Source organism: Lactuca virosa, chromosome 4 (assembly GCF_052849685.1).
Source record: "Lactuca virosa cultivar CGN04683 chromosome 4, Lactuca_virosa_CGN04683_v6, whole genome shotgun sequence".
NCBI classification, from domain to species: domain Eukaryota; kingdom Viridiplantae; phylum Streptophyta; class Magnoliopsida; order Asterales; family Asteraceae; genus Lactuca; species Lactuca virosa.
The window spans coordinates 17,675,019-17,693,816 of record NC_136429.1 but is presented as its reverse complement, the minus strand read 5'-3'; the positions used below and the strand labels follow the sequence as shown (position 1 = coordinate 17,693,816).

At 33.8% G+C, this 18,798-nt stretch overlaps 4 protein-coding genes across 5 annotated transcripts; 2 read left to right on the top strand and 2 right to left on the bottom strand.

Moving 5' to 3' along the window:
- Window positions 1-841: 841 nt before the first annotated feature.
- On the bottom strand, window positions 842-8,536 carry LOC145104153 (uncharacterized). Its single transcript, XM_079041433.1, has 8 exons — window positions 8,256-8,536; window positions 8,042-8,173; window positions 7,895-7,950; window positions 7,702-7,768; window positions 6,915-6,965; window positions 6,525-6,608; window positions 6,375-6,457; window positions 842-1,106 (listed from the first exon to the last, which is right to left on the bottom strand). Exons 4-8 carry the CDS (start codon window positions 7,735-7,737, stop codon window positions 842-844), a joined length of 519 nt encoding a protein of 172 aa, XP_078897559.1. The 5' UTR covers window positions 7,738-7,768; window positions 7,895-7,950; window positions 8,042-8,173; window positions 8,256-8,536.
- A 1,127-nt stretch (window positions 8,537-9,663) lies between these two features.
- Window positions 9,664-11,708, top strand: LOC145169439 (Pentatricopeptide repeat (PPR) superfamily protein). Its single transcript, XM_079087988.1, has one exon. The coding sequence runs from the start codon at window positions 9,774-9,776 to the stop codon at window positions 11,628-11,630; it is 1,857 nt and encodes a 618-aa protein (XP_078944114.1). The 5' UTR covers window positions 9,664-9,773; the 3' UTR covers window positions 11,631-11,708.
- Window positions 11,709-11,966: 258 nt separating this feature from the next.
- On the top strand, window positions 11,967-14,620 carry LOC145169441 (zinc knuckle (CCHC-type) family protein). Of its 2 annotated transcripts, none has more exons than XM_079087990.1 (8): window positions 11,967-12,297; window positions 12,366-12,421; window positions 12,706-12,868; window positions 12,947-13,035; window positions 13,461-13,614; window positions 13,742-13,834; window positions 13,926-14,028; window positions 14,113-14,620. In XM_079087990.1, exons 1-8 carry the CDS (start codon window positions 12,109-12,111, stop codon window positions 14,493-14,495), a joined length of 1,230 nt encoding a protein of 409 aa, XP_078944116.1. In that variant the 5' UTR covers window positions 11,967-12,108; the 3' UTR covers window positions 14,496-14,620. The 2 variants fall into 2 exon arrangements, with proteins under 2 accessions (XP_078944116.1, XP_078944117.1); XM_079087991.1 differs by having other exon boundaries at window positions 11,968-12,297; window positions 13,482-13,614.
- An 11-nt stretch (window positions 14,621-14,631) lies between these two features.
- On the bottom strand, window positions 14,632-16,732 carry LOC145169440 (uncharacterized). The gene is made up of 3 exons (XM_079087989.1): window positions 16,588-16,732; window positions 15,923-16,516; window positions 14,632-15,830 (listed from the first exon to the last, which is right to left on the bottom strand). The coding sequence occupies exons 1-3, from the start codon at window positions 16,648-16,650 to the stop codon at window positions 14,787-14,789; spliced, it is 1,701 nt and encodes a 566-aa protein (XP_078944115.1). The 5' UTR covers window positions 16,651-16,732; the 3' UTR covers window positions 14,632-14,786.
- Window positions 16,733-18,798: the final 2,066 nt, after the last annotated feature.

Here is an 18,798-nt window from a genome sequence, read left to right as displayed (position 1 = left end):
CGCTATTTGTATTTGTTGTATTCTAAGGATGAAGTTTTAGAAAAGTTCAAAGTATACAAAACGTTGAATTGCAATTAGACAATCTGGTTAAATGTCTTAGATTTGATTGAAAGGGGGGGGGGGTGTATTTGTTGTATTCTAAGGATGAAGTTTTAGAAAAGTTTAAAGTATACAAAACACTGATTTGCAATTAGACAATCCGGTTAAATGTATTAGATTTGATCGAAGGGGGGGTGTCGTTATCGGTAGATTAAATGTAATATGTTGAATGTGACGTAAAGTAGGTAAAATGTAACATAAAGTGTAAGACCCTTGATAGTAGGGATGTTATTCGGGTCGGAACCGAACCGAACCGACCTGAACCCGAATAAACCGAAAACCGAATAAGGGTAATTGTATGAACCGAAAACCGAACCAAATAAGCAATACGGGTTCGGTTCGGTTCGGGTATTATTCGGTTCGGTTCGGTTCCGGCCCGAATAACCCAAATAACATGTACAATATGATTAAGGAGCCGAATAACCCGAATAACCCAAATAACCCAAATAACATTTACAATGTGATTAAAAATAGTGTATTTTGTATGACTTTTGTAGCTTATGATAAACACGAATAACACGGATTAACTATTCTTAATATATAAAATGTAAAATCCAACCACCACAATCTTAAGATATAGTTATTAAGCAACATATTAAACACTAAACATTAAACATCCAAAACACCAAAAAATCTATCTATAAGTATATAAGTTAAACATTAAACATTCCACACCCAAATTAAAATATGAATCTTAAGTTTTTATCCATATCCAAAATAATATTTTTCAAACACGAATTAACTATTCGGGAATATTAATTGCTTGCTTTCCCTTTCCATCTCCGTTCTTTATCGCCTCTTCTAAAGCTTTCACGACCCCATCGTCTTTCAAAATTTCATCAATGTTGTCCACAATTGGCTTTCTTGATTTCCTTACCCAATCTTGAGTGCAAACCAAAGCCTCTACTATATTTGCAGACAAATTTGTTCGATATGGATCCAATATACGCCCGCTTGTACTAAACGCCGCCTCTGACGCCACGGTAGAGATTGCAGTCCCAAAATATCTATCAACATAAACATAGAAAATGTTAAAATATAATTATAAAAAAAAGTATACAAATAATAAAGTTATACCTTTTTACCATACGAGATACAATAGGGTAATGTCGTCGATTTGGTGTAATACGCTACTCTCAATCGATTTCATTGATTTTTTTGGTGTATTACGTGGGTATTTTGGGTAACGATCGATAGAACACAAGACCGATTAAGCAATTGTGCAAGGGGGAAAAATGTGACTTTTCATATTCGGTTCGGTCCTTTTGGACCGAATAAGCCCTTATTCGGGTAACCCGGACCGAATAACCCGAAACCCGAATAAGCCTTATATAGATACCCGAAAACCGAATCGAATTGCTTATTCAGGTATAATTTGGTTCGGTTCGGTTCGGGTTTTCGGGCCAAATTCTCATCCCTACTTGATAGTCTAGGGGTCTAAATTGTAAAATAGGTTTGTCTTGTTACAATCATACGATTGCTCTCAATTATGTAACCGACTCTTTAGAGCCTATAAATAGGGCATTTGCCCGTATATATAAACAAGGTGTTTTGAGTGTTTAAGACTTGAGTTGAATCTCAACGTTCTTCCTCTGTTGAAATAGTTTATCTATTTCTAAATAGCAGAGCCCTCTGTTGAAATAGTTTATCTATTTCTGAATAGCAGAGCCTTCTATCCATACTATCCAGAACCATTCATATAGTTCGACCAATCCATCATCAATTAAGAACATCATCATCAAGATCATCCCGACGCACTTTCGTATCGATTTGAATAGCAGAGCCCTGTGTTGAAATAGTTTATCTATTTTTGAATAGCAGAGCCCTATCCAACCTATCCAAAACCATTAATAAAATCAAACCAATCCATCATCAATTAAGAACATCATCAAGCGATCATCCCGACGCACCTCCGTTTCGATTTGATTTCAACAGAGGAAGAACGTTGAGAGTTAACTCAAGTCTTAAACACTAAAACACCTTGTTTATTTCATACGGGCAAATGCCCTATTTATAGGCTCTAAGGAGCCGGTTACATAATTTAGAGCAATCATATGATTGCAACACGACAAACCTATTTTACAATTTAGACCCCTAGACTATCAATGGTCTTACACTTTATGTTACATCTTACCTAATTTACGTCACATTCGACATATTACATTTAATCTACCGATAACGACAAATAATCTACCGATACTTTACATTTAACCTACCGACAATGACAAATGATAAATAAAATAAATTACAAATCCTTCCACTACGAAAGGACGCGTGTCTTCAATAATAATGACTTTATACGTCATTGCTTACGACGGAGGTGCGTCGGGATGATCGCTTGATGATGTTCTTAATTGATGATGGATTGGTTTGATTTTATTAATGGTTTTGGATAGGTTGGATAGGGCTTTGCTATTCAGAAATAGATAAACTATTTCAGCAGAGGGCTCTGCTATTCAGAAATAGACGAACTATTTCAACAGAGGAGGAACTTTGAGATTCAACTCAAGTCTTAAACACTCAAAACACATTGTTTATTTCATACGGGCAAATGCTCTATTTATAGGCTCTAAAGAGTCGGTTACATAATTGAGAGCAATCGTATGATTGCAGCACGACAAACCTATTTTACAATTTAGACCCCTAGACTATCAAGGGTTTTACACTTTATGTTACATCTTACCTACTTTACGTCACATTCGACATATTACATTTAATCTATCGATAACAACAAATAATCTATCGATACTTTACATTTAACCTACCGACAACGACAAATGATAAATAAAATAAATTACAAATCCTTCCACAACGAAAGGACGTGTGTCTTCAATAATGTCTTCAATAATAATGACTTTATACGTCATTGCTTATGTCATCCCTCCCGCCACCGAGAGGACAATAATGTTTGAATGATGTGTGCTTCGATTATGACTGATGTTAGTCTTCCATGAATGGTGTTTCTTCTGTATTTTCTTTACAGTGGCTGCAATTATGTCGTGGTGCATGCATGATGTGTTTACAAAGTTGTTTCTTGAGATCAGCGGGTAATTCAGCTAAATGATGGGAAAAATTTTCGAACGGTTGTTCGAAAGTTTCAATTGCCTTTAATGCTTCCGGGGTGATTTAACTGTTTGTTAGAGAATAGATAACGAAGGTTTTGCTGGCATAATTCACTCTGATTCTTGACTTTTGATCTTTACCGTTGCCTATGCGAGAAGATGCTAGATAGACACCAGCTAATGCGAAAATTAGATGATCCTGTGTTGGTGTTTCATGGGGTAGATCATCTCTTGTTGGTTTCGAGCCGTTGCTTATTCCCATGTTTGCGAAGGTAATGCTTGGGACAAGTAATTGAGAGTCTTCATCAAAGATGGGGTAACTAGAATGCATTTTGATGAATAATCCTCTTTATTGTTAGGCAAAACGTGTTTTATAATTTCTAATTACGGTTTGTACAGCAGATGGAAATTTGCTGATGCAGTGGAGGTTGGTGCCCTCTAAATAGATGGTGTCGATAAATTCATAGATAAAATAATCCCATAAAGTCATAGGATGTGATAAATCGGCTAGGAAAACTGCTTTGGGGCCTGGGCGCCTGACTACTGGGTAGAAGCTCATCAAGGAATGAACTTTAGTATATGAAATGAGGCTATCCCATAGTTTAGCAAATTTTTAGGTTGTTGGTTTTTTCTTAGCTTCTTTTTCTTTGGTTGATGGAATGGCTTCAAGGGCAATTTTGGCATTTAATTGGTTAAGAGATTTAGGGATGGATACGGGTTTTTGTGGAGTAAGGAGAACTGTTTTTGAATGTTCAACATGATCTTTCATGACTGCTTTGTATGCTTCGTTGTATGCTGCCTCTACTTCATTTTTACTTTTGTAACTTTTGTGGATAACATTTTTTCCAAGAATAAATGAATTGGCAATTCCCCAATCATCGTAGATTCCTTTGTTTGCTCCGTTGAAAATCACATACCATTTCTTTATGTTTTTATTATCGGCTTGAAGTGGTGGATACTCTTCTGGATTTGATGTAGTGGGTTGTTTTTCTGTTTTGAGTATTGTTTGCGGCTGAATATCATCAGATGATATCTCTTGAATGTCTTCTTTTGGATGTTTTCTTGTTGAGCTGCTAGCTGCTTCTTCTTTAGGTGCTGAATAAGATGATAAAATTTGTAATGTTTATTGTAGTTGTTCTTCTTCGCGTTTGGCTGCTTCAAGTTGTCTGATTAATGATGCTTTTTGCTCTTGCTTCTGTTTGAGCTGGTGTTGTATTTGCTTCATGATGGCTTCCATGTCAACAAATATGCTATTTGAATGTTTGCGCCTCTTGGATACCTGTATGTTTGCTTCAGATGATACATGTGTATCATTGTATGCTTTTGGTGATATTTTCATATCACTATATACTTTATCAATGTATACTTCGGATGATATTTTCATACCACTGTATGCTTTATAAATGTACACTTTTGATGGGTTAGATATGAGGTTTCCCTCATGTTCCAATCCCAATAATATTGTTTCCATAGGATCATTTATATGCATCTGAATCAGAATCAGTTGTATATGCATAAATATCTATGTCTGAATCTATATCTGAATCTTGTATAGGTTCATATCCAAGATCATATGCAATTTTTAATAAATTGGTTTCTCGTTCCTTTTTAGTCTTTTTTGGGCATTCGTAAGATTTGTGTCCGTCTTCTTGACATATCCAACATTTACAATCTTTTTTATTTGATGGACAATAATTTGTTTTAGGTTGATATTTTTGTCTATATTGTTTTCTATTTCGAATATATTTTCTTTCACCTTGTTTATAATATTATTTATATTTAGGTTTATAAGTTTGTTTTTTCCAAATTTTCTTTTTATATCGTTGTCTTTTATTATCTTTACATCCATATTGATTAACTTTTATTATCTTTACATCCAACATTTACAATCTTTTTTATTTGATGGACAATAATTTGTTTTAGGTTGATATTTTTGTCTATATTGTTTTCTATTTCGAAAATATTTTCTTTCACCTTGTTTATAATATTGTTTATATTTAGGTTTATAAGTTTGTTTTTTCCAAATTTTCTTTTTATATCGTTGTCTTTTATTATCTTTACATCCATGTCGAATGTGACATAAAGTAGGTAAGATGTAACATAAAGTGTAAGACCCTTGATAGTAGAGGGGTGTAAATAGTAAAATAGGGTTGTCGTGTTGCAATCATACGATTGCTCTCAATTATGTAACCGGCTCTTTAGAGCCTATAGATAGGGCAGTTGCCCGTATGAAATAAACAAGGTGTTTTGAGTGTTTAAGACTTGAGTTGAATCTCAATGTCTTCCTCTGTTGAAATAATTTATCTATTTCTAAATAGCAGAGTCCTCTGTTGAAATAGTTTATCTATTTCTGAATAGCAGAGCCTTCTATCCATACTATCCAGAACCATTCATATAATTTGACCAATCCATCATCAATTAAGAACATCATCATCAAGATCATCCCAACGCACATTCGTATCGATTTGAATAGCAGAGCCCTCTGTTGAAATAGTTTATCTATTTCTGAATAGTAGAGCCCGGGGTTTGTATTTGTTGTATTCTAAGGATGTAGTTTTAGAAAAGTTCAAAGTAGGGGGGGGTTGAATATATAGTTTTCTTTATGAAATAAACTCAATTTATTTTATGGCACCCGATTTCATTAATAAAATAGCAATAAATAAGTAAAAATTGAGGTCTTTTGAGGGAAAAAAAATTAGGTGTAAAATATATTTAAAAAAAAGTTAGACTATAGTGTACTTTATGGAATAATTTTATAATCATATTACATTATAAAGTGGTGTAAATTTAACTTGTTTGCTATAGTCATACTTGAACAGTTGAACGACTTCTTAACCTCTCATAATAACCTTCTCATATATTTTACACTAGGTGTGAGACCCGTGTAATACACGAGTTTTTTTTTAAAAAAAAATTAATATATTTTGTTAAGCATTACATGTTTAATAATTTACAAAACTGAATTTGGAAATAATATCAATATTAGCTGTGAATAAACCAATTTTTGCAAGGTTTCTGCAAATTATCGTGAATTCAAAATGGATTGCCCGAAAATTATGTTTTTCAATTAAGAAAGTTGATTTGAATTTAAGTTTCCTTATTATGTGAGAATTTATGGATTGCCCGAAAATATCCTATTACTGATATTTTTACATCCATTTTATATCTGTAACACACTTTTACTTTCATTTTGAATCTGTAACTCAACCTTACCTCTTGAACTGGCTTAAATTAGGCTGGTAGGTTTTTCTAATAAACCAGTATGTACACCAGAATGTCACAAACCCAGGCCCCACCTATATATTCAATGATAGTGGAATCAAGAAGAGAAAAGAAAACAAAAAGATACGAAAAGAATAGTACCTGTAGCTTTTTCTCTACACTTCCTGCTTTGAAACACTTTTCACAATCACAGAAACCCATAATGGGTTTTAGTTTCTTTTCAAGCTTTAAGAATAAATAGGAAGAACATAACCAACATATTGGTAATATGAATATTGGAATACACAAAATCAATAATAATAATGTGTAAAATGAGAGAAACAAAAAAATGTATGCATACATGTTAGAGCTTTCTAACAGGGGAAGGGATACCAGAAAAATGTATATCGCCATTCATTACCAAAAATGGCCAACATAGAAACAGTGGTATGTGAACTCCATACAGGAAATAAATTATGGGAGATAAAAGCAGGTATCAAGATAAGAATATAATTTGTAAACTCAATTAAACATAAAAAAGAACAATCATACCTGAAGAATGACATTCTCTTGCAATATGCAACCGAAATCTTGAATAAGGACCTAATATAAAGAACAAATAAGTAAAACAAAGATAGGGGAAAGAATATAAATTCTAAAGTTGAGAGACATATAACACTCCAAATATTCTACTTCACAAATATTGACATCCCATGTTGACAAAAATATGTCAATCCCATAATGACGTAACTAAAAAAAAAATGCGATGTTAATATGAGGTCATAGAACTTTTCAATGAAATGATGCTATATTTGTCTAAATATTTAGACTTGAAAAAAAAGTAGTATGCTAACTTTTCCAACAAAATTGTTTCCTTGGTCAGAGGTCTATCAAATTTCCTTGGTGAGAGGTCTATCAAAACAGACAATAATGCTCCATCTTCATCACCTGGAAAATTTGTTTTGTTCAAAAAATCAAAATGTAAGATAATTTGATCTACCATTTTAACTATTTTCCCATTTTTAACATTTTTACTACTGTGATTAACTCTTTCACAGTTAAGAAACCTGGAACTCCTTTTGGAGTTATGTTATTAATCATTCTTTCCCCTAAGGACATGTAAGTAATTTAACAGATGACAAATTAATTCCAAGATATAGAAAGAACTCCCCATTTTGCTTATGTCCTTTTTGGTCAAGTGCTAATCAGTTCAAACAGCAAAAATATCCAATCAGATATAGCAATGTTCATTTTACTCAAATCACTAAAAAACTAAAAAGAAAAGACTCATGTTTAGTACAGTGATGTAACAGAAAATGATGAAAGTATGATGCTTCACCTTGTTTGCTACCATATTATTGATGTAGTCTTGCATTTTGTTGTCGTGTTCCTTGCATTTAGTTCTCCTTTTCATAACGATTACAAAGACGCCATAATTCATCAATATTAAGGACACAGTAAACATGTTTAACTCCAATAAAAACACTACCATAACCAAAATGTGCATAAATTTGAAACAAAAAAGAACTTACTGATGTGGGCAGAACTTCTATTAGAACCATCTCAGATTGATCAACCTTTCATCCTCCTGGGAAAAATATATTAAATATTTCAAGCACAATTACATATATCAAAGACAAATTCAAAAATGAATCTAATTATAAATTTCAAGCATGTACCTTTGAAAAAATATGATTATCTCTAGGAAACTTATAGAAACAATGTGGAGCAAACCCAAAGTAAAACTGCACTCTAAGTTCATGTAGGCATTTTATCGAACGGTTGTCATGCACATTCAAATCTATTACCAACTAAATCGATTCCATGAAGACATATTTTTTGGTTAAAACTGAAGCTTTAAAAAAGATAAGTACAAACAGAGAATAGTCTTACCAATTGGCAAATGATGAAGAACATGGTGAGCGGTAGTGGCTGTAGATAGTCGTGGAGTTGATGAAAGATACAAATTGAAGCTTTAATTCTAGAAAGTCTTACCGATTGGTCATCATATATTGTCATCGTAGTTATCAAATTACCAAACAAAAAAACAACGATGCATTGGTTCCTGATTTTTAGTGTATTCAAATAAAAAGGTAGAATTCAAAATTCAAATCTCCCTAATATCACTAATTAAGTGGTCGATTTATAGGATTGAACATGGAAAGTCTTGCAATTTGAACGTAAATTGCTATTATTTCCAAAAAAAACATGGAATTTGAATGTTATATGAAATCGAAAATTGCAGCAAGTTGAAAAAAAATCGGGGTTACATTAATATTTATGAAATTATGATTTAGTTAGTACAAAAATATAGAAATTATTTAGAAAAAGACACGTGAAAGGTTTAGCATAGTAGAAAATATAGAAATTATTTAGAAAATGACACGTGAAAGGTTTAGCATAGTAGAAAAGGACATGTGGCACATTAAAAGTTTTGTTTATTAGAGGAGGTAGACTAGATGTGAGACCCGTATGTTATACGAGTTTGATAAAACAAAAATTAAATATAAAAGTTTAAATAAAAATATATTTAAATTTGAAATTTTAGATTTGAAATTTAAAATTTAAAATTTGAATTTAAAAAAAAACATATTAAATACTATATGAATACTAATATTGTAATTTATTGGTTATTTTCAATTAAGACAATTATTAATTGAGGGATAAATATGATGTGTTAATTAAGAAAAGACAAAAAAAATAAGTGGAAAAAACATTTAATCAAAAATACCAAAAAAACGACATGTGTCCAAGTTAATGAAAGAGTGACATGTGGTAAAAAAAATTTATTTATTAGAAACTAGATGTGAGACCCGTGTAATACACGAGTTTTTTTTTTAAAAAAATTAATATATTTTGTTAAGCATTACATGTTTAATAATTTACAAAACTGAATTTGGAAAGAATATCAATATTAGCTGTGAATAAACCAATTTTTGCAAGGTTTTTGCAAATTATCGTGAATTCAAAATGGATTGCCCGAAAATTATGTTTTTCAATTAAGAAAGTTGATTTGAATTTAAATTGAATTTAATACATTAAGTGACAAATTATGTGAGAATTTATGGAGACATTTAAGTTTCCTTATTTTCTTTATTATACTTTTAGATTAGATTTTTTTATAATCCTACTTAATAAATGAAAGTTTTTTTTGCCACATATAGGATTTGACAAAAAAAACCTTCATTTATTAAGTAAGTAGGATTACATTTGATAAAAAAAACCTTCATTTACTAAGTAAGTAGGATTTACATCTTTTATTTGTATTTGAATTAAAAACTTTTAGCGGGTTCATCAAATCACAAAGATGCACCTGCTCGCTGCTCGTAGTAAATGGCCTTATAGTCATAATCCCTTATGGCCTTATTCCCTTTTATAAGCTGAGGTAAGGGATTCTACAAATACAATCAAATGAAGAGAAAATTATCAAATCTAGTTAGAACAGGATTTTACACAGAAGCTCTCTCTTTATTTTCAAAGCTTCATTTTCAGTCACACCCCGTAGACGAATTCACCTTTCCTTTCCTTCTTAAAGCGTGCTCGAAGCTCAAACTACTCCCACATGGCCAAATACTTCACGCCCATCTCACAAAAACTGGGTTCAATTCAGATATATACACCGCCACATCCCTCACCGACATGTACTTCAAGTTTCAGTTCATGGAAAGCGCACTCAAGGTGTTCGACGAAATTACTGAACCAAATACAACATTGATCAACGTTATCGTATCTGGGTTTTCCCAGAACGGGTATTACAAGGAATCTTTGGACATTTTCAGACGAGTTAATAGTGAGTATGGACTCAAACCCGATTCTGCCACCATTGCTAGCTTGTTGTCAGGTTGTGAAAACGACCTAAAAGATGGCCTCCAGATCCATTGTTGGGCTTTCAAGATCGGTGTTGAAACAGACATTTATGTAGCCACATCCCTTGTGACAATGTACTCTAACTATAAACATCCCGAAACTGCATCAATTGTTTTCAAACAAATCCATAATCGAAATGCAACTTGCTATAACGCGTTTCTTACGGGTTTATTACAAAATCGAAATTTTCAACCCGTATTAGAAACATTCAAACAAATGCTCCAATCATCAGATCAAAACCCAAATCCAGTCACCTTTCTTTCTGTTCTATCCGCATGTTCTGATCTCAAGAATCTGAAATTTGGAACACAGGTTCATGTGCTACTTATTAAACTCAATTTGGTACTCAACGTGTTAACTGGAACTGCACTTTTGGACATGTATTCCAAATGCGGATATTGGCATTGGGCTCACGATGTTTTCAAGAATCTTGATGGTGTAAGAAATCTAATAACATGGAATTCAATGATTTCAGGGATGATGATGAATGGGGAGATTGAAACTGCTATTCATTTGTTTTCAATGTTGGGATCCGAAGGATTTAAACCCGATTCAGCAACATGGAATTGTATGATAAACGGGTTTTCACACCTCGGGAAAACCCACGAATCGTTCTTGTTTTTTAAAAAGATGTTAGAAACCGGTGAACCCCCGAGTATGAAATCGATCACAAGTTTATTATCTGCTTGTGCTTCTATGTTTGGTTTTGTAAGTGGTAAAGAAATCCATGGATATGTTATTAGAAATGGTATTAATCATGATGAATTTGTAGTCACTGCACTTGTGGATATGTACATGAAATGTGGTCGGCCTTCATGGGCGTTTTTGGTATTTAACAATCTTGAAATAAAACCGAGCGATCCCGTGATTTGGAACGCGATGATATCGGGGTATGGGCGAAATGGGGAGATTGAATCTGCTTTTGAGATGTTTGATTGGATGTTAAAAGAGAATGTGAAACCAAATTCGTCGACTTTTAACTGTCTTTTATCGGTTTGTAGTCATAGTGGAAAAGTCGAGAAAAGTTTGGAGATTTTAAGGATGATGAAATGTTACGATTTGGTACCGGGTTCGGAGCATTATGGTAGTGTGATTGATGTTTTGGGTAGGTCTGGTAGAATAGATGAAGCTCGGGGGGTGTTATTGGAAATTCCAGAAGTTTCAGGGTCGGTTTTGGCTTCTTTGCTTGGTGCATCGAAGTTTTATTCGGATACGAAAACAGGAGAAGAAATGGCGAAATTGCTTGTGGAATTGGATCCCAAAAGTACTCTGCCTTTTGTGGTTTTATCGAGTATTTATGCTGAGAAGGAAAGGTGGAAGGATGTGGAAGAGTTGAGAGGTGAGATGGATCGAAGGAGATTGAAAAAGATTAGTGGTTTTAGTTCGGTGATTGTAAGATAAATATTTGAAAATGTTGTGTTATTTTCTTAATGATGAGTTGATGATTGTATGTTAATATACAAGTAAGTATCCGGTCAATGATCCATTTTTCCATTCTAATTTAAATAAAGTTTTCATAAATAATGTACAAGAAAAAAGAAAAACGTTCAATAATTACATGCTAGAATTGTAGTTTGAAGATTTTTTCAAGCCAAACCGTTTTTTTTAAGAATTTAAATAAAATCAGATCCGGTATGAACTGAAATGGGGCTGGAGCATACCACCCATTTTTTCAAACCGGGTCCAGATGCACCTCACTACGATCATAACCGTTTATCAAATCCTACTTTTCTAACCAAGTTTAGCATTCTTCATTTCTCCTACTCCTACACCCAACCGTTTTTAGTTTTTACGCCCAAACATTTGTCTCGTTTACGTCCACAACTTCGTCTTCTTCGTCCGACTAAACCCTCTCTGCAACTTCCTCTCTCCATCTCCAATGGCTTCATCCGTATGCTCTTCGTTTCGAGCAATTATCCCTCAGTGGACTCACAGCAACAAAATTTTCAGATACTGTCTACTCCTACACTGCAAAAGGAAGCATTCTTTCAATTTCACGCCGTTAACTATTTCTTCTGCTTTCAACGATGATTCCATTCCTCCCACACCAAACCCTAAACAATCCCAGGTAACTAAAATCATCATCTATATCTCTCTCTGTTATTATACACATCATCATCGTTTCATTGATTGCAGATGAGTTACGATCCTTCAGAAGATCTCTTCGGAATTTACGCGGATCTGCAGCCGAGGTATTGCTTCTGACTTTCGATTCTAGTGTGTTTTGGGGATTTATCTACTTGGATTAGATGAGTTTATCCAATAGCCCTAATGTGTTTAATATTTAATAACTGACGTTAATTTCGATTTCAAATTTTGGAACATCCAAAACATAAAATTCCCCTGTCATTCTTTAAAGGCTTGCATATTAGCTACCATTGTACTTTGACTTTAACTCTTCAAAGCCATACTATTTGTAACAAAACAGAGTAAATGTTATAGCACCAAAAGGTTAAATGTGTGACTTTGATTCCAGGAAAGGTCTTTCAAGTGATTCAAGTCCAAGGTCTTGGTTTGGTCCAAATGGTCAGTATATTAGAGAGTTGCCTTGCCCAAGTTGCAGGGGAAGGGGCTACACTCCCTGCACAATATGTGGCATTGAAAGATCAAGATTAGATTGTTCACAGTGTAATGGCAAGGTGTGCTTTCATTCTGTATGTTGAATTATGTATCTTTTAATTAAACAAACCTACCTCCTTTGTACTGGATTATGTCAGGGTATGGTTACATGTCATCAATGCTCGGGTGAATGCGTAATTTGGGAAGAGTCCATTGATGAAAGACCATGGGAGAAAGCTCGTTCAATGTATCATCTCCTATCTTTTTGTGACTTCACATACTCCTATTAATTTTCTTTATATATATATATATATATATATATATATATATATATATATATATATACCATCATAGTAATTGACTTTATAAAACATCATACTTGGTTTTTCTCAACGAACTAATAGCCATTCTTCTGAAAATAAACACGCAAGAAAATATATCAAAATATAAATGCAATAAGAATCATCATACTTCCAACTTTTATGGCCACGACTTCTGAGCTGCTATCATATGTGGTTTATGGTTGCAAACTAGTAACTGTTGTTGTGAAAATGCCAAAAGGCACATAGTTTGCAAGAACCATTATGATTTGACACTTTTTCTCCAAAATCTCTCATTCTTGTAAATTGAAGTTGTCCTTTTAGTGTTTTCACTAGAACTCATTACTTTTAGGCCTGTGTATATTATTTTCAGTTCTCCACTGAGAGTAAAGGAAGACGATGAAGTTGACAATCTTGAAATAAAACTGTCTGTAAGGAAAAAGTCAAAGCGTGTATACCATTCTCCATCTCCTGAAGTTGGTTTGAAGATCAGTAAAGCTTTGAAAGCAAGTTTGTTTCTTTCCTTTTTATTTTTTTTCTTTAAAAAATAATAATAATAATAATAATACAGGATTCAGTAGTAGTAGATCGATCATGAACTAAATCTTTTGTTTGTTAGTTGGGTGATTGCAGAGCCTGAATGCGAAAACTGGATTATTCACCAACCGAATGAAACTCATCCATGGTAATCCCAAGCTTCATGCTGAACGAGTGGCAGCCATCAAGGTTTTCTTTCTTTGTATGACTTGTGTCTGTGGGTCCCATTCCCATTCAGATGATTTTTAACACTTAAAAAAATATACTCTACTGTTTTCAGAAATCTAAAGGGTCTGTTGATGCAAGAAAGCATGCTTCAGAAACCATGAAAGCCTTCTTTAGCGATCCAGAAAACCGACGCAAAAGAAGCATTTCCATGAAAGGTACATAGTAAAGGGCATTTATGTCTTTTTCTCTGTCTTGTCTTGTCCTGTAGCAGCTGAAAGTGAGTTTTGGTTTGGTGTTAGGGGTGGACTTTTATTGCAAAAACTGCGGTCGATTAGGGCACAGGAGACACTATTGTCCAGAAGTTGATCAAACAGATCGACGGTTCAGATGCAGGTTGTGTGGCGAAAAGGGTCACAACAGAAGAAGCTGTAAGAAATATGAGACAAAAGAATCAAATTCAGATAAAACAAGTTTTAATCCACCGTGTTGCAGTGTATGTGGAAAACCCGGGCATAATCGTAGGACTTGCCTACTTCAGCTTCAGCCCCCCACCTCCACCACAACCAAAACTCAGGGGATCAAGAAATCTCCTGTTGACTTGAAGAAAAGAGGTTACACTTGCAGGCTGTGTGGAGAAGAAGGTCACAACTTCAGGACATGCCCCTCAAGAAACATATCTTAATATAAAGACATATTAAATGTTAATGTTTCAGTAAAATAATATGGTAATAATTTTATTATTAAAACGATGGAAGTCGAAATAAGTTTTTGTTTTTGATTTTAGAAATATCATATTACGTAGTAACATACCGTTTGAGTTGATACAATACATTTCATATTTCATATAATATAAAATGAGTGGTAATGTTTCTCCTTACGAAAAAAGCATTTTACATATACTTAAACTTTTATCTACACCACCATTTAATTAAAGTAACCGTTCAATTACTCCACAAAATTTACTTGCTTAACATCATGAGCCGCTGGCCGGCCGCCCTCTCTTCCTCTTAAATGGCCTTCCCGGTGATCTCTTCACAACCGACTTCCCACCTTCCACCTCCACATGTGACGGCTGCCCTCTCTTCCTTTTCAATACTTTATCAGCCGGAGCTTTGCCAGCTGGCTTCTTGGACTGCACCTTTTTCTCCACCACAACCTCCATACGTGGTGGCCGCCCTCTTAACCTCTTTGAAACTTCAGCCGCTGGAGCTTTGCCAACTGGTTTCTTAGACCGCTCTTTTTTCTCCACCACCACCTCCACACGTGGTGGTCGACCTCTTAATCTCTTTGAAATTTCAGCCGTTGGAGCTTTGCCAGCCGGCTTCGGCTTCTTAGACCGCCCCTTTTTCTCCACCACCACCTCCACACGTGGTGGCCGCCCTCTTAATCTCTTTGAAACTTCAACCGCCGGAGCTATGTCAGCTGGCTTCTTAGACTGCCCCTTTTTCTCCACCACCTCCACACGCGGCGGCCGCCCTCTCGGTCTCTTTAAAACTTCAGCCGCCGCCGGAACTTTTCCGGCTGGCTGCTTTTCATTCACCACCTCCCGTCCGTCATCTTTACTTTCCACCACCACACGTGGCTGTGGAGGCTTCCCTCTTGACCTCTTCAAAACTTCGGCTGCCAGAGCTTGAGCTTTGCCAGTTGACGGTTTGGGACGCACCACCTCCTGCATCTCCACACGTGGCGGTGACGGTGGTGGTGGCAATGGCGGCTGCGGCTGCCCTCTGGACCTCTTCTTCAAAACTTCAACCGCCGGTGGTTGCTTGGACTGAACTCTTTTCTTGGTGACTTTTGCTAGACACAACTTGTCTTCGCTTTTGATAAACTTAAATACACATTTATCACCTTCACATAACTCATTAACTCGCCGGAATTCACTCCACCCTCCCGACAAATAGTACCTTTTGCTATCAGATAGTAACCTTATTTTCCACTCTTGTCCATCAATATTCTTCATTATCACGCTTCTTTCTGCATCTATTCTGGCCAACCGCGCAAATTCCGATGGAAGCCGCTGATGAGTTTTACAAAAGTTAAAATTTTCATTAGAACCAAATAATCTTACTGATTAAGATGAATTTATATAATACTTAAGGTAAAACTTACCATAGACATTGTGTGACCTTTAGACATAATCGTCATAAAGTAAGGATCGCCGTCATTCCCATCAACATCAACATCACCACCACCATCGTCATCTTCGTCACCGGCATCTTCTTCTTCATCGACACCCCCATCATCAAAAATATCATCTTCTTCTTCCTCTTCATCATCAGATTCTTCCTCTTCCTCTTCCTCATCCTCATCCTCATCCTCTTCTTCTGCTGCTTCTTCTTCGTCGTCTTCGACACCATCTTCAACTTCAACTTCTTCTTCCTCTTTCTCTGCTTCTTGTTCTTCTACTTCATCATGGTCATCATTTTCAACCTGGATTTGTGAGGGGAAATCTCTTTCACACCCATTTGGACTGAAAATTGAAAATTTGAACGTGGATTCATCAACGAGCCAAAACACAAGAAAATCCCCAAATCCCAAGTCGCTATCTTCAACGACGTCGCTCCATCCATCGGTAAAGCAGTAAATTTCACCTTCTTTTTTTATCTTCAATCTCCATTCATACCCTCCATTTCTTGATCGGAGTATTGGGTTCTCAGGGATCTTGTTCTCCAAGTGCCTGCGGATAAAACCAGATGGCAATTCCTGCAAAATTGCATGATTAGGAAAATTACTGGAAAAGAAAGAATAGAAATTGAATTGAAGTTGATGAGTACCAAGCGAGGGGCGGAACGGTCGAGCAAAATCTTGTAGAAGGAAGGGAGCGGGCGAAGGGCCATGATTTTGCAGACTGCAGAGGGTTGGAATTGGAAAAGAGGGTTGTTAATTGCCGCTCGTACTTGCCCTATACACCTACCTGAAATAAACATCAATAAAAATCGGGTTTCAATTGAATTTTTTTTTTTTTTTTTTTTTAAATGAGATTTCTATTTATGTTTTTTAACTGTCTAATTAATATTTTTTGTTTCTAAATTTAAACTAAATAATAGTAGATAGACATATAAATGACTTTTTGTTTGATAACTGCTATTTCATCTGTCTATTAAAATATGAGAAATTAAATTGTCTTTTATATTTTATGGCTATAAATATCTCTATCCATTAAAATTATAACAAGTGTCACAAATTTATATTTTTCTAAACTATCTCATTAAAAGTATATTAGAAATATATAAAAAAAATTGAATGGTGGAATAATAACACTTGTTATAATTTTAGTGGACTAAAATATTTTTAGACATAAAAGTTATGAGGCAATTTAATTTCTCTTAAATATATAATATTAACTGCTACTCTTTATCACATAACCATGTTTATTAATGACTAATATGGATTAATGTACATAAATGGGCTTTTTATTTGAAACTGCTATTTTATCTTTTTATTACGTTTAGTTTTTGAGTTTTAGTAAGAAAAATGAGAAATAAAAGCGAGGAGAAAAAATAAAAAGGAAAAAAAGTTGTATTATATATTCCCGAGGTAGAGAAATGAAAAGAAATTGATATTTTGTTTATTTCTTTTCAAATTTTTCTAATTTGAAAGAAAAATTATGATGTAAAGTTTCATTCTATTTCTTTTCTTTATTCTATTTCTTTTCTTTAGTGAAACTTGGGACATTATTTTTTTATTATTTTCTTTACACTTCAATCAGTTTCTCATTTTATCGTGGTTAAGTTGAACTCAAAAATAGAGTGTTAAAAAATAATATATTGTTTATTTAATAATATATATATATATATATATATATATATATATATATATATATGTTCGTGTTACTAATTCTTGAGAAATCATTATATATTAATTTTTTAAAATTTTATGTATTAACCAGAAGCAATTTAATAAATTAAACATGTTAATCAATAATCAATTAAATGGAAATCCCTTAAATCTTGGATCCGTTAAACTATATATATATATATATATATATATATATATATATATATATATATATATATTAAAGGATATACAGTAACTTTTTTCCATTTATACTTTTGACACTTTAATTTTATTTGTTTACAATTTTGCCTTAACTTTTTTCAATTCATATTTTTGCCACTTTACTTTTATTTTCTTACACTTTTGTCTTAACATTTTCCAATTCATACTTTTGTCACTTTTAACTTTTCCTAATTCATACTTTTGCTATTTTACTTTTATTTCCTTACACTTTTACCTTAACCTTTTCCAATTTATATTTTTGCCACTTTAGTTTTATTTCTTTACAAACACGTCTGAAAAAACCTTTCCGAACCATGCGAAGCATGGGCCCTTTTCCTAGTTCTCATTAAATTTGTAGCCCTTCTTCTCTTTTCTCTCACGACCATGATGCATAAACCCTAGGTGTTTGTTTTTTTAACAAAAAATCATGAAGTCTGCGAACTACCTCTGTAGAAGAATAAGTGGACCAAACGGCTACAAACTGTAATAGAAAGCGTGTTTGTTTTTTAACATCTGCATGCTGCTGCAAATATTAAAAAAATAAAATAAACATATTTATATACCGAAAATAGTTTTTTAATACCAAAAATTTAATAATGTATGACATTTCAGCAAAAAAATAATGATATTTCAACAAAAAAAAAATAATGATATTTCAACAAAAAAAATAATAATGATATTTCAGCAAAAAATTAATGATATTTCATAAAGAAATTATCATTATTCAATATAAAAAAACGAAAAAAATAATTTAACAAGAATAAACCAAAAAATACGAAAAAAAAAAGGTGAAACAAGAATTCAGCAACATATAATCAAGATTTCAGCAAGAAAAAAAAAAGAGGTTGGAAGAGGCAATACAAGTGCTGCCCCAAACAGAACACGTGCAGAGGTTTTTTACTCTGAATACTTCTAAAAACAAACAACTACGAGATGAAAAGTGTTGCGTGTGTGCTGCGTCGCGCAACAATAAGAGGTGAAGAGGT

What these genes read in the sequence shown, in the direction of transcription:
- LOC145169439 (XM_079087988.1), top strand. Translation starts at nt 9,774, where the DNA reads ATGAAGAGAAAATTATCAAATCTAGTTAGAACAGGATTTTACACAGAA.
- LOC145169441 (XM_079087990.1), top strand. Translation starts at nt 12,109, where the DNA reads ATGGCTTCATCCGTATGCTCTTCGTTTCGAGCAATTATCCCTCAGTGG. An exon ending in TGGGAGAAAGCTCGTTCAAT is followed by an intron (nt 13,036 to 13,460) that starts GTATCATCTCCT and finishes CATTACTTTTAG; the next exon opens with GCCTGTGTATATTATTTTCA. An exon ending in AAGAAGCATTTCCATGAAAG is followed by an intron (nt 14,029 to 14,112) that starts GTACATAGTAAA and finishes GTTTGGTGTTAG; the next exon opens with GGGTGGACTTTTATTGCAAA.
- LOC145104153 (XM_079041433.1), bottom strand. Translation starts at nt 7,737, where the DNA reads ATGCAAGACTACATCAATAATATGGTAGCAAACAAG. An exon ending in GTGTAGAGAAAAAGCTACAG is followed by an intron (nt 6,458 to 6,524) that starts GTACTATTCTTT and finishes TTGAATATATAG; the next exon opens with GTGGGGCCTGGGTTTGTGAC. An exon ending in AATTTAAGCCAGTTCAAGAG is followed by an intron (nt 1,107 to 6,374) that starts GTAAGGTTGAGT and finishes TTATGTTGATAG; the next exon opens with ATATTTTGGGACTGCAATCT.
- LOC145169440 (XM_079087989.1), bottom strand. Translation starts at nt 16,650, where the DNA reads ATGGCCCTTCGCCCGCTCCCTTCCTTCTACAAGATTTTGCTCGACCGT. An exon ending in ACCGTTCCGCCCCTCGCTTG is followed by an intron (nt 16,517 to 16,587) that starts GTACTCATCAAC and finishes GCAATTTTGCAG; the next exon opens with GAATTGCCATCTGGTTTTAT. An exon ending in AAGGTCACACAATGTCTATG is followed by an intron (nt 15,831 to 15,922) that starts GTAAGTTTTACC and finishes AAAACTCATCAG; the next exon opens with CGGCTTCCATCGGAATTTGC.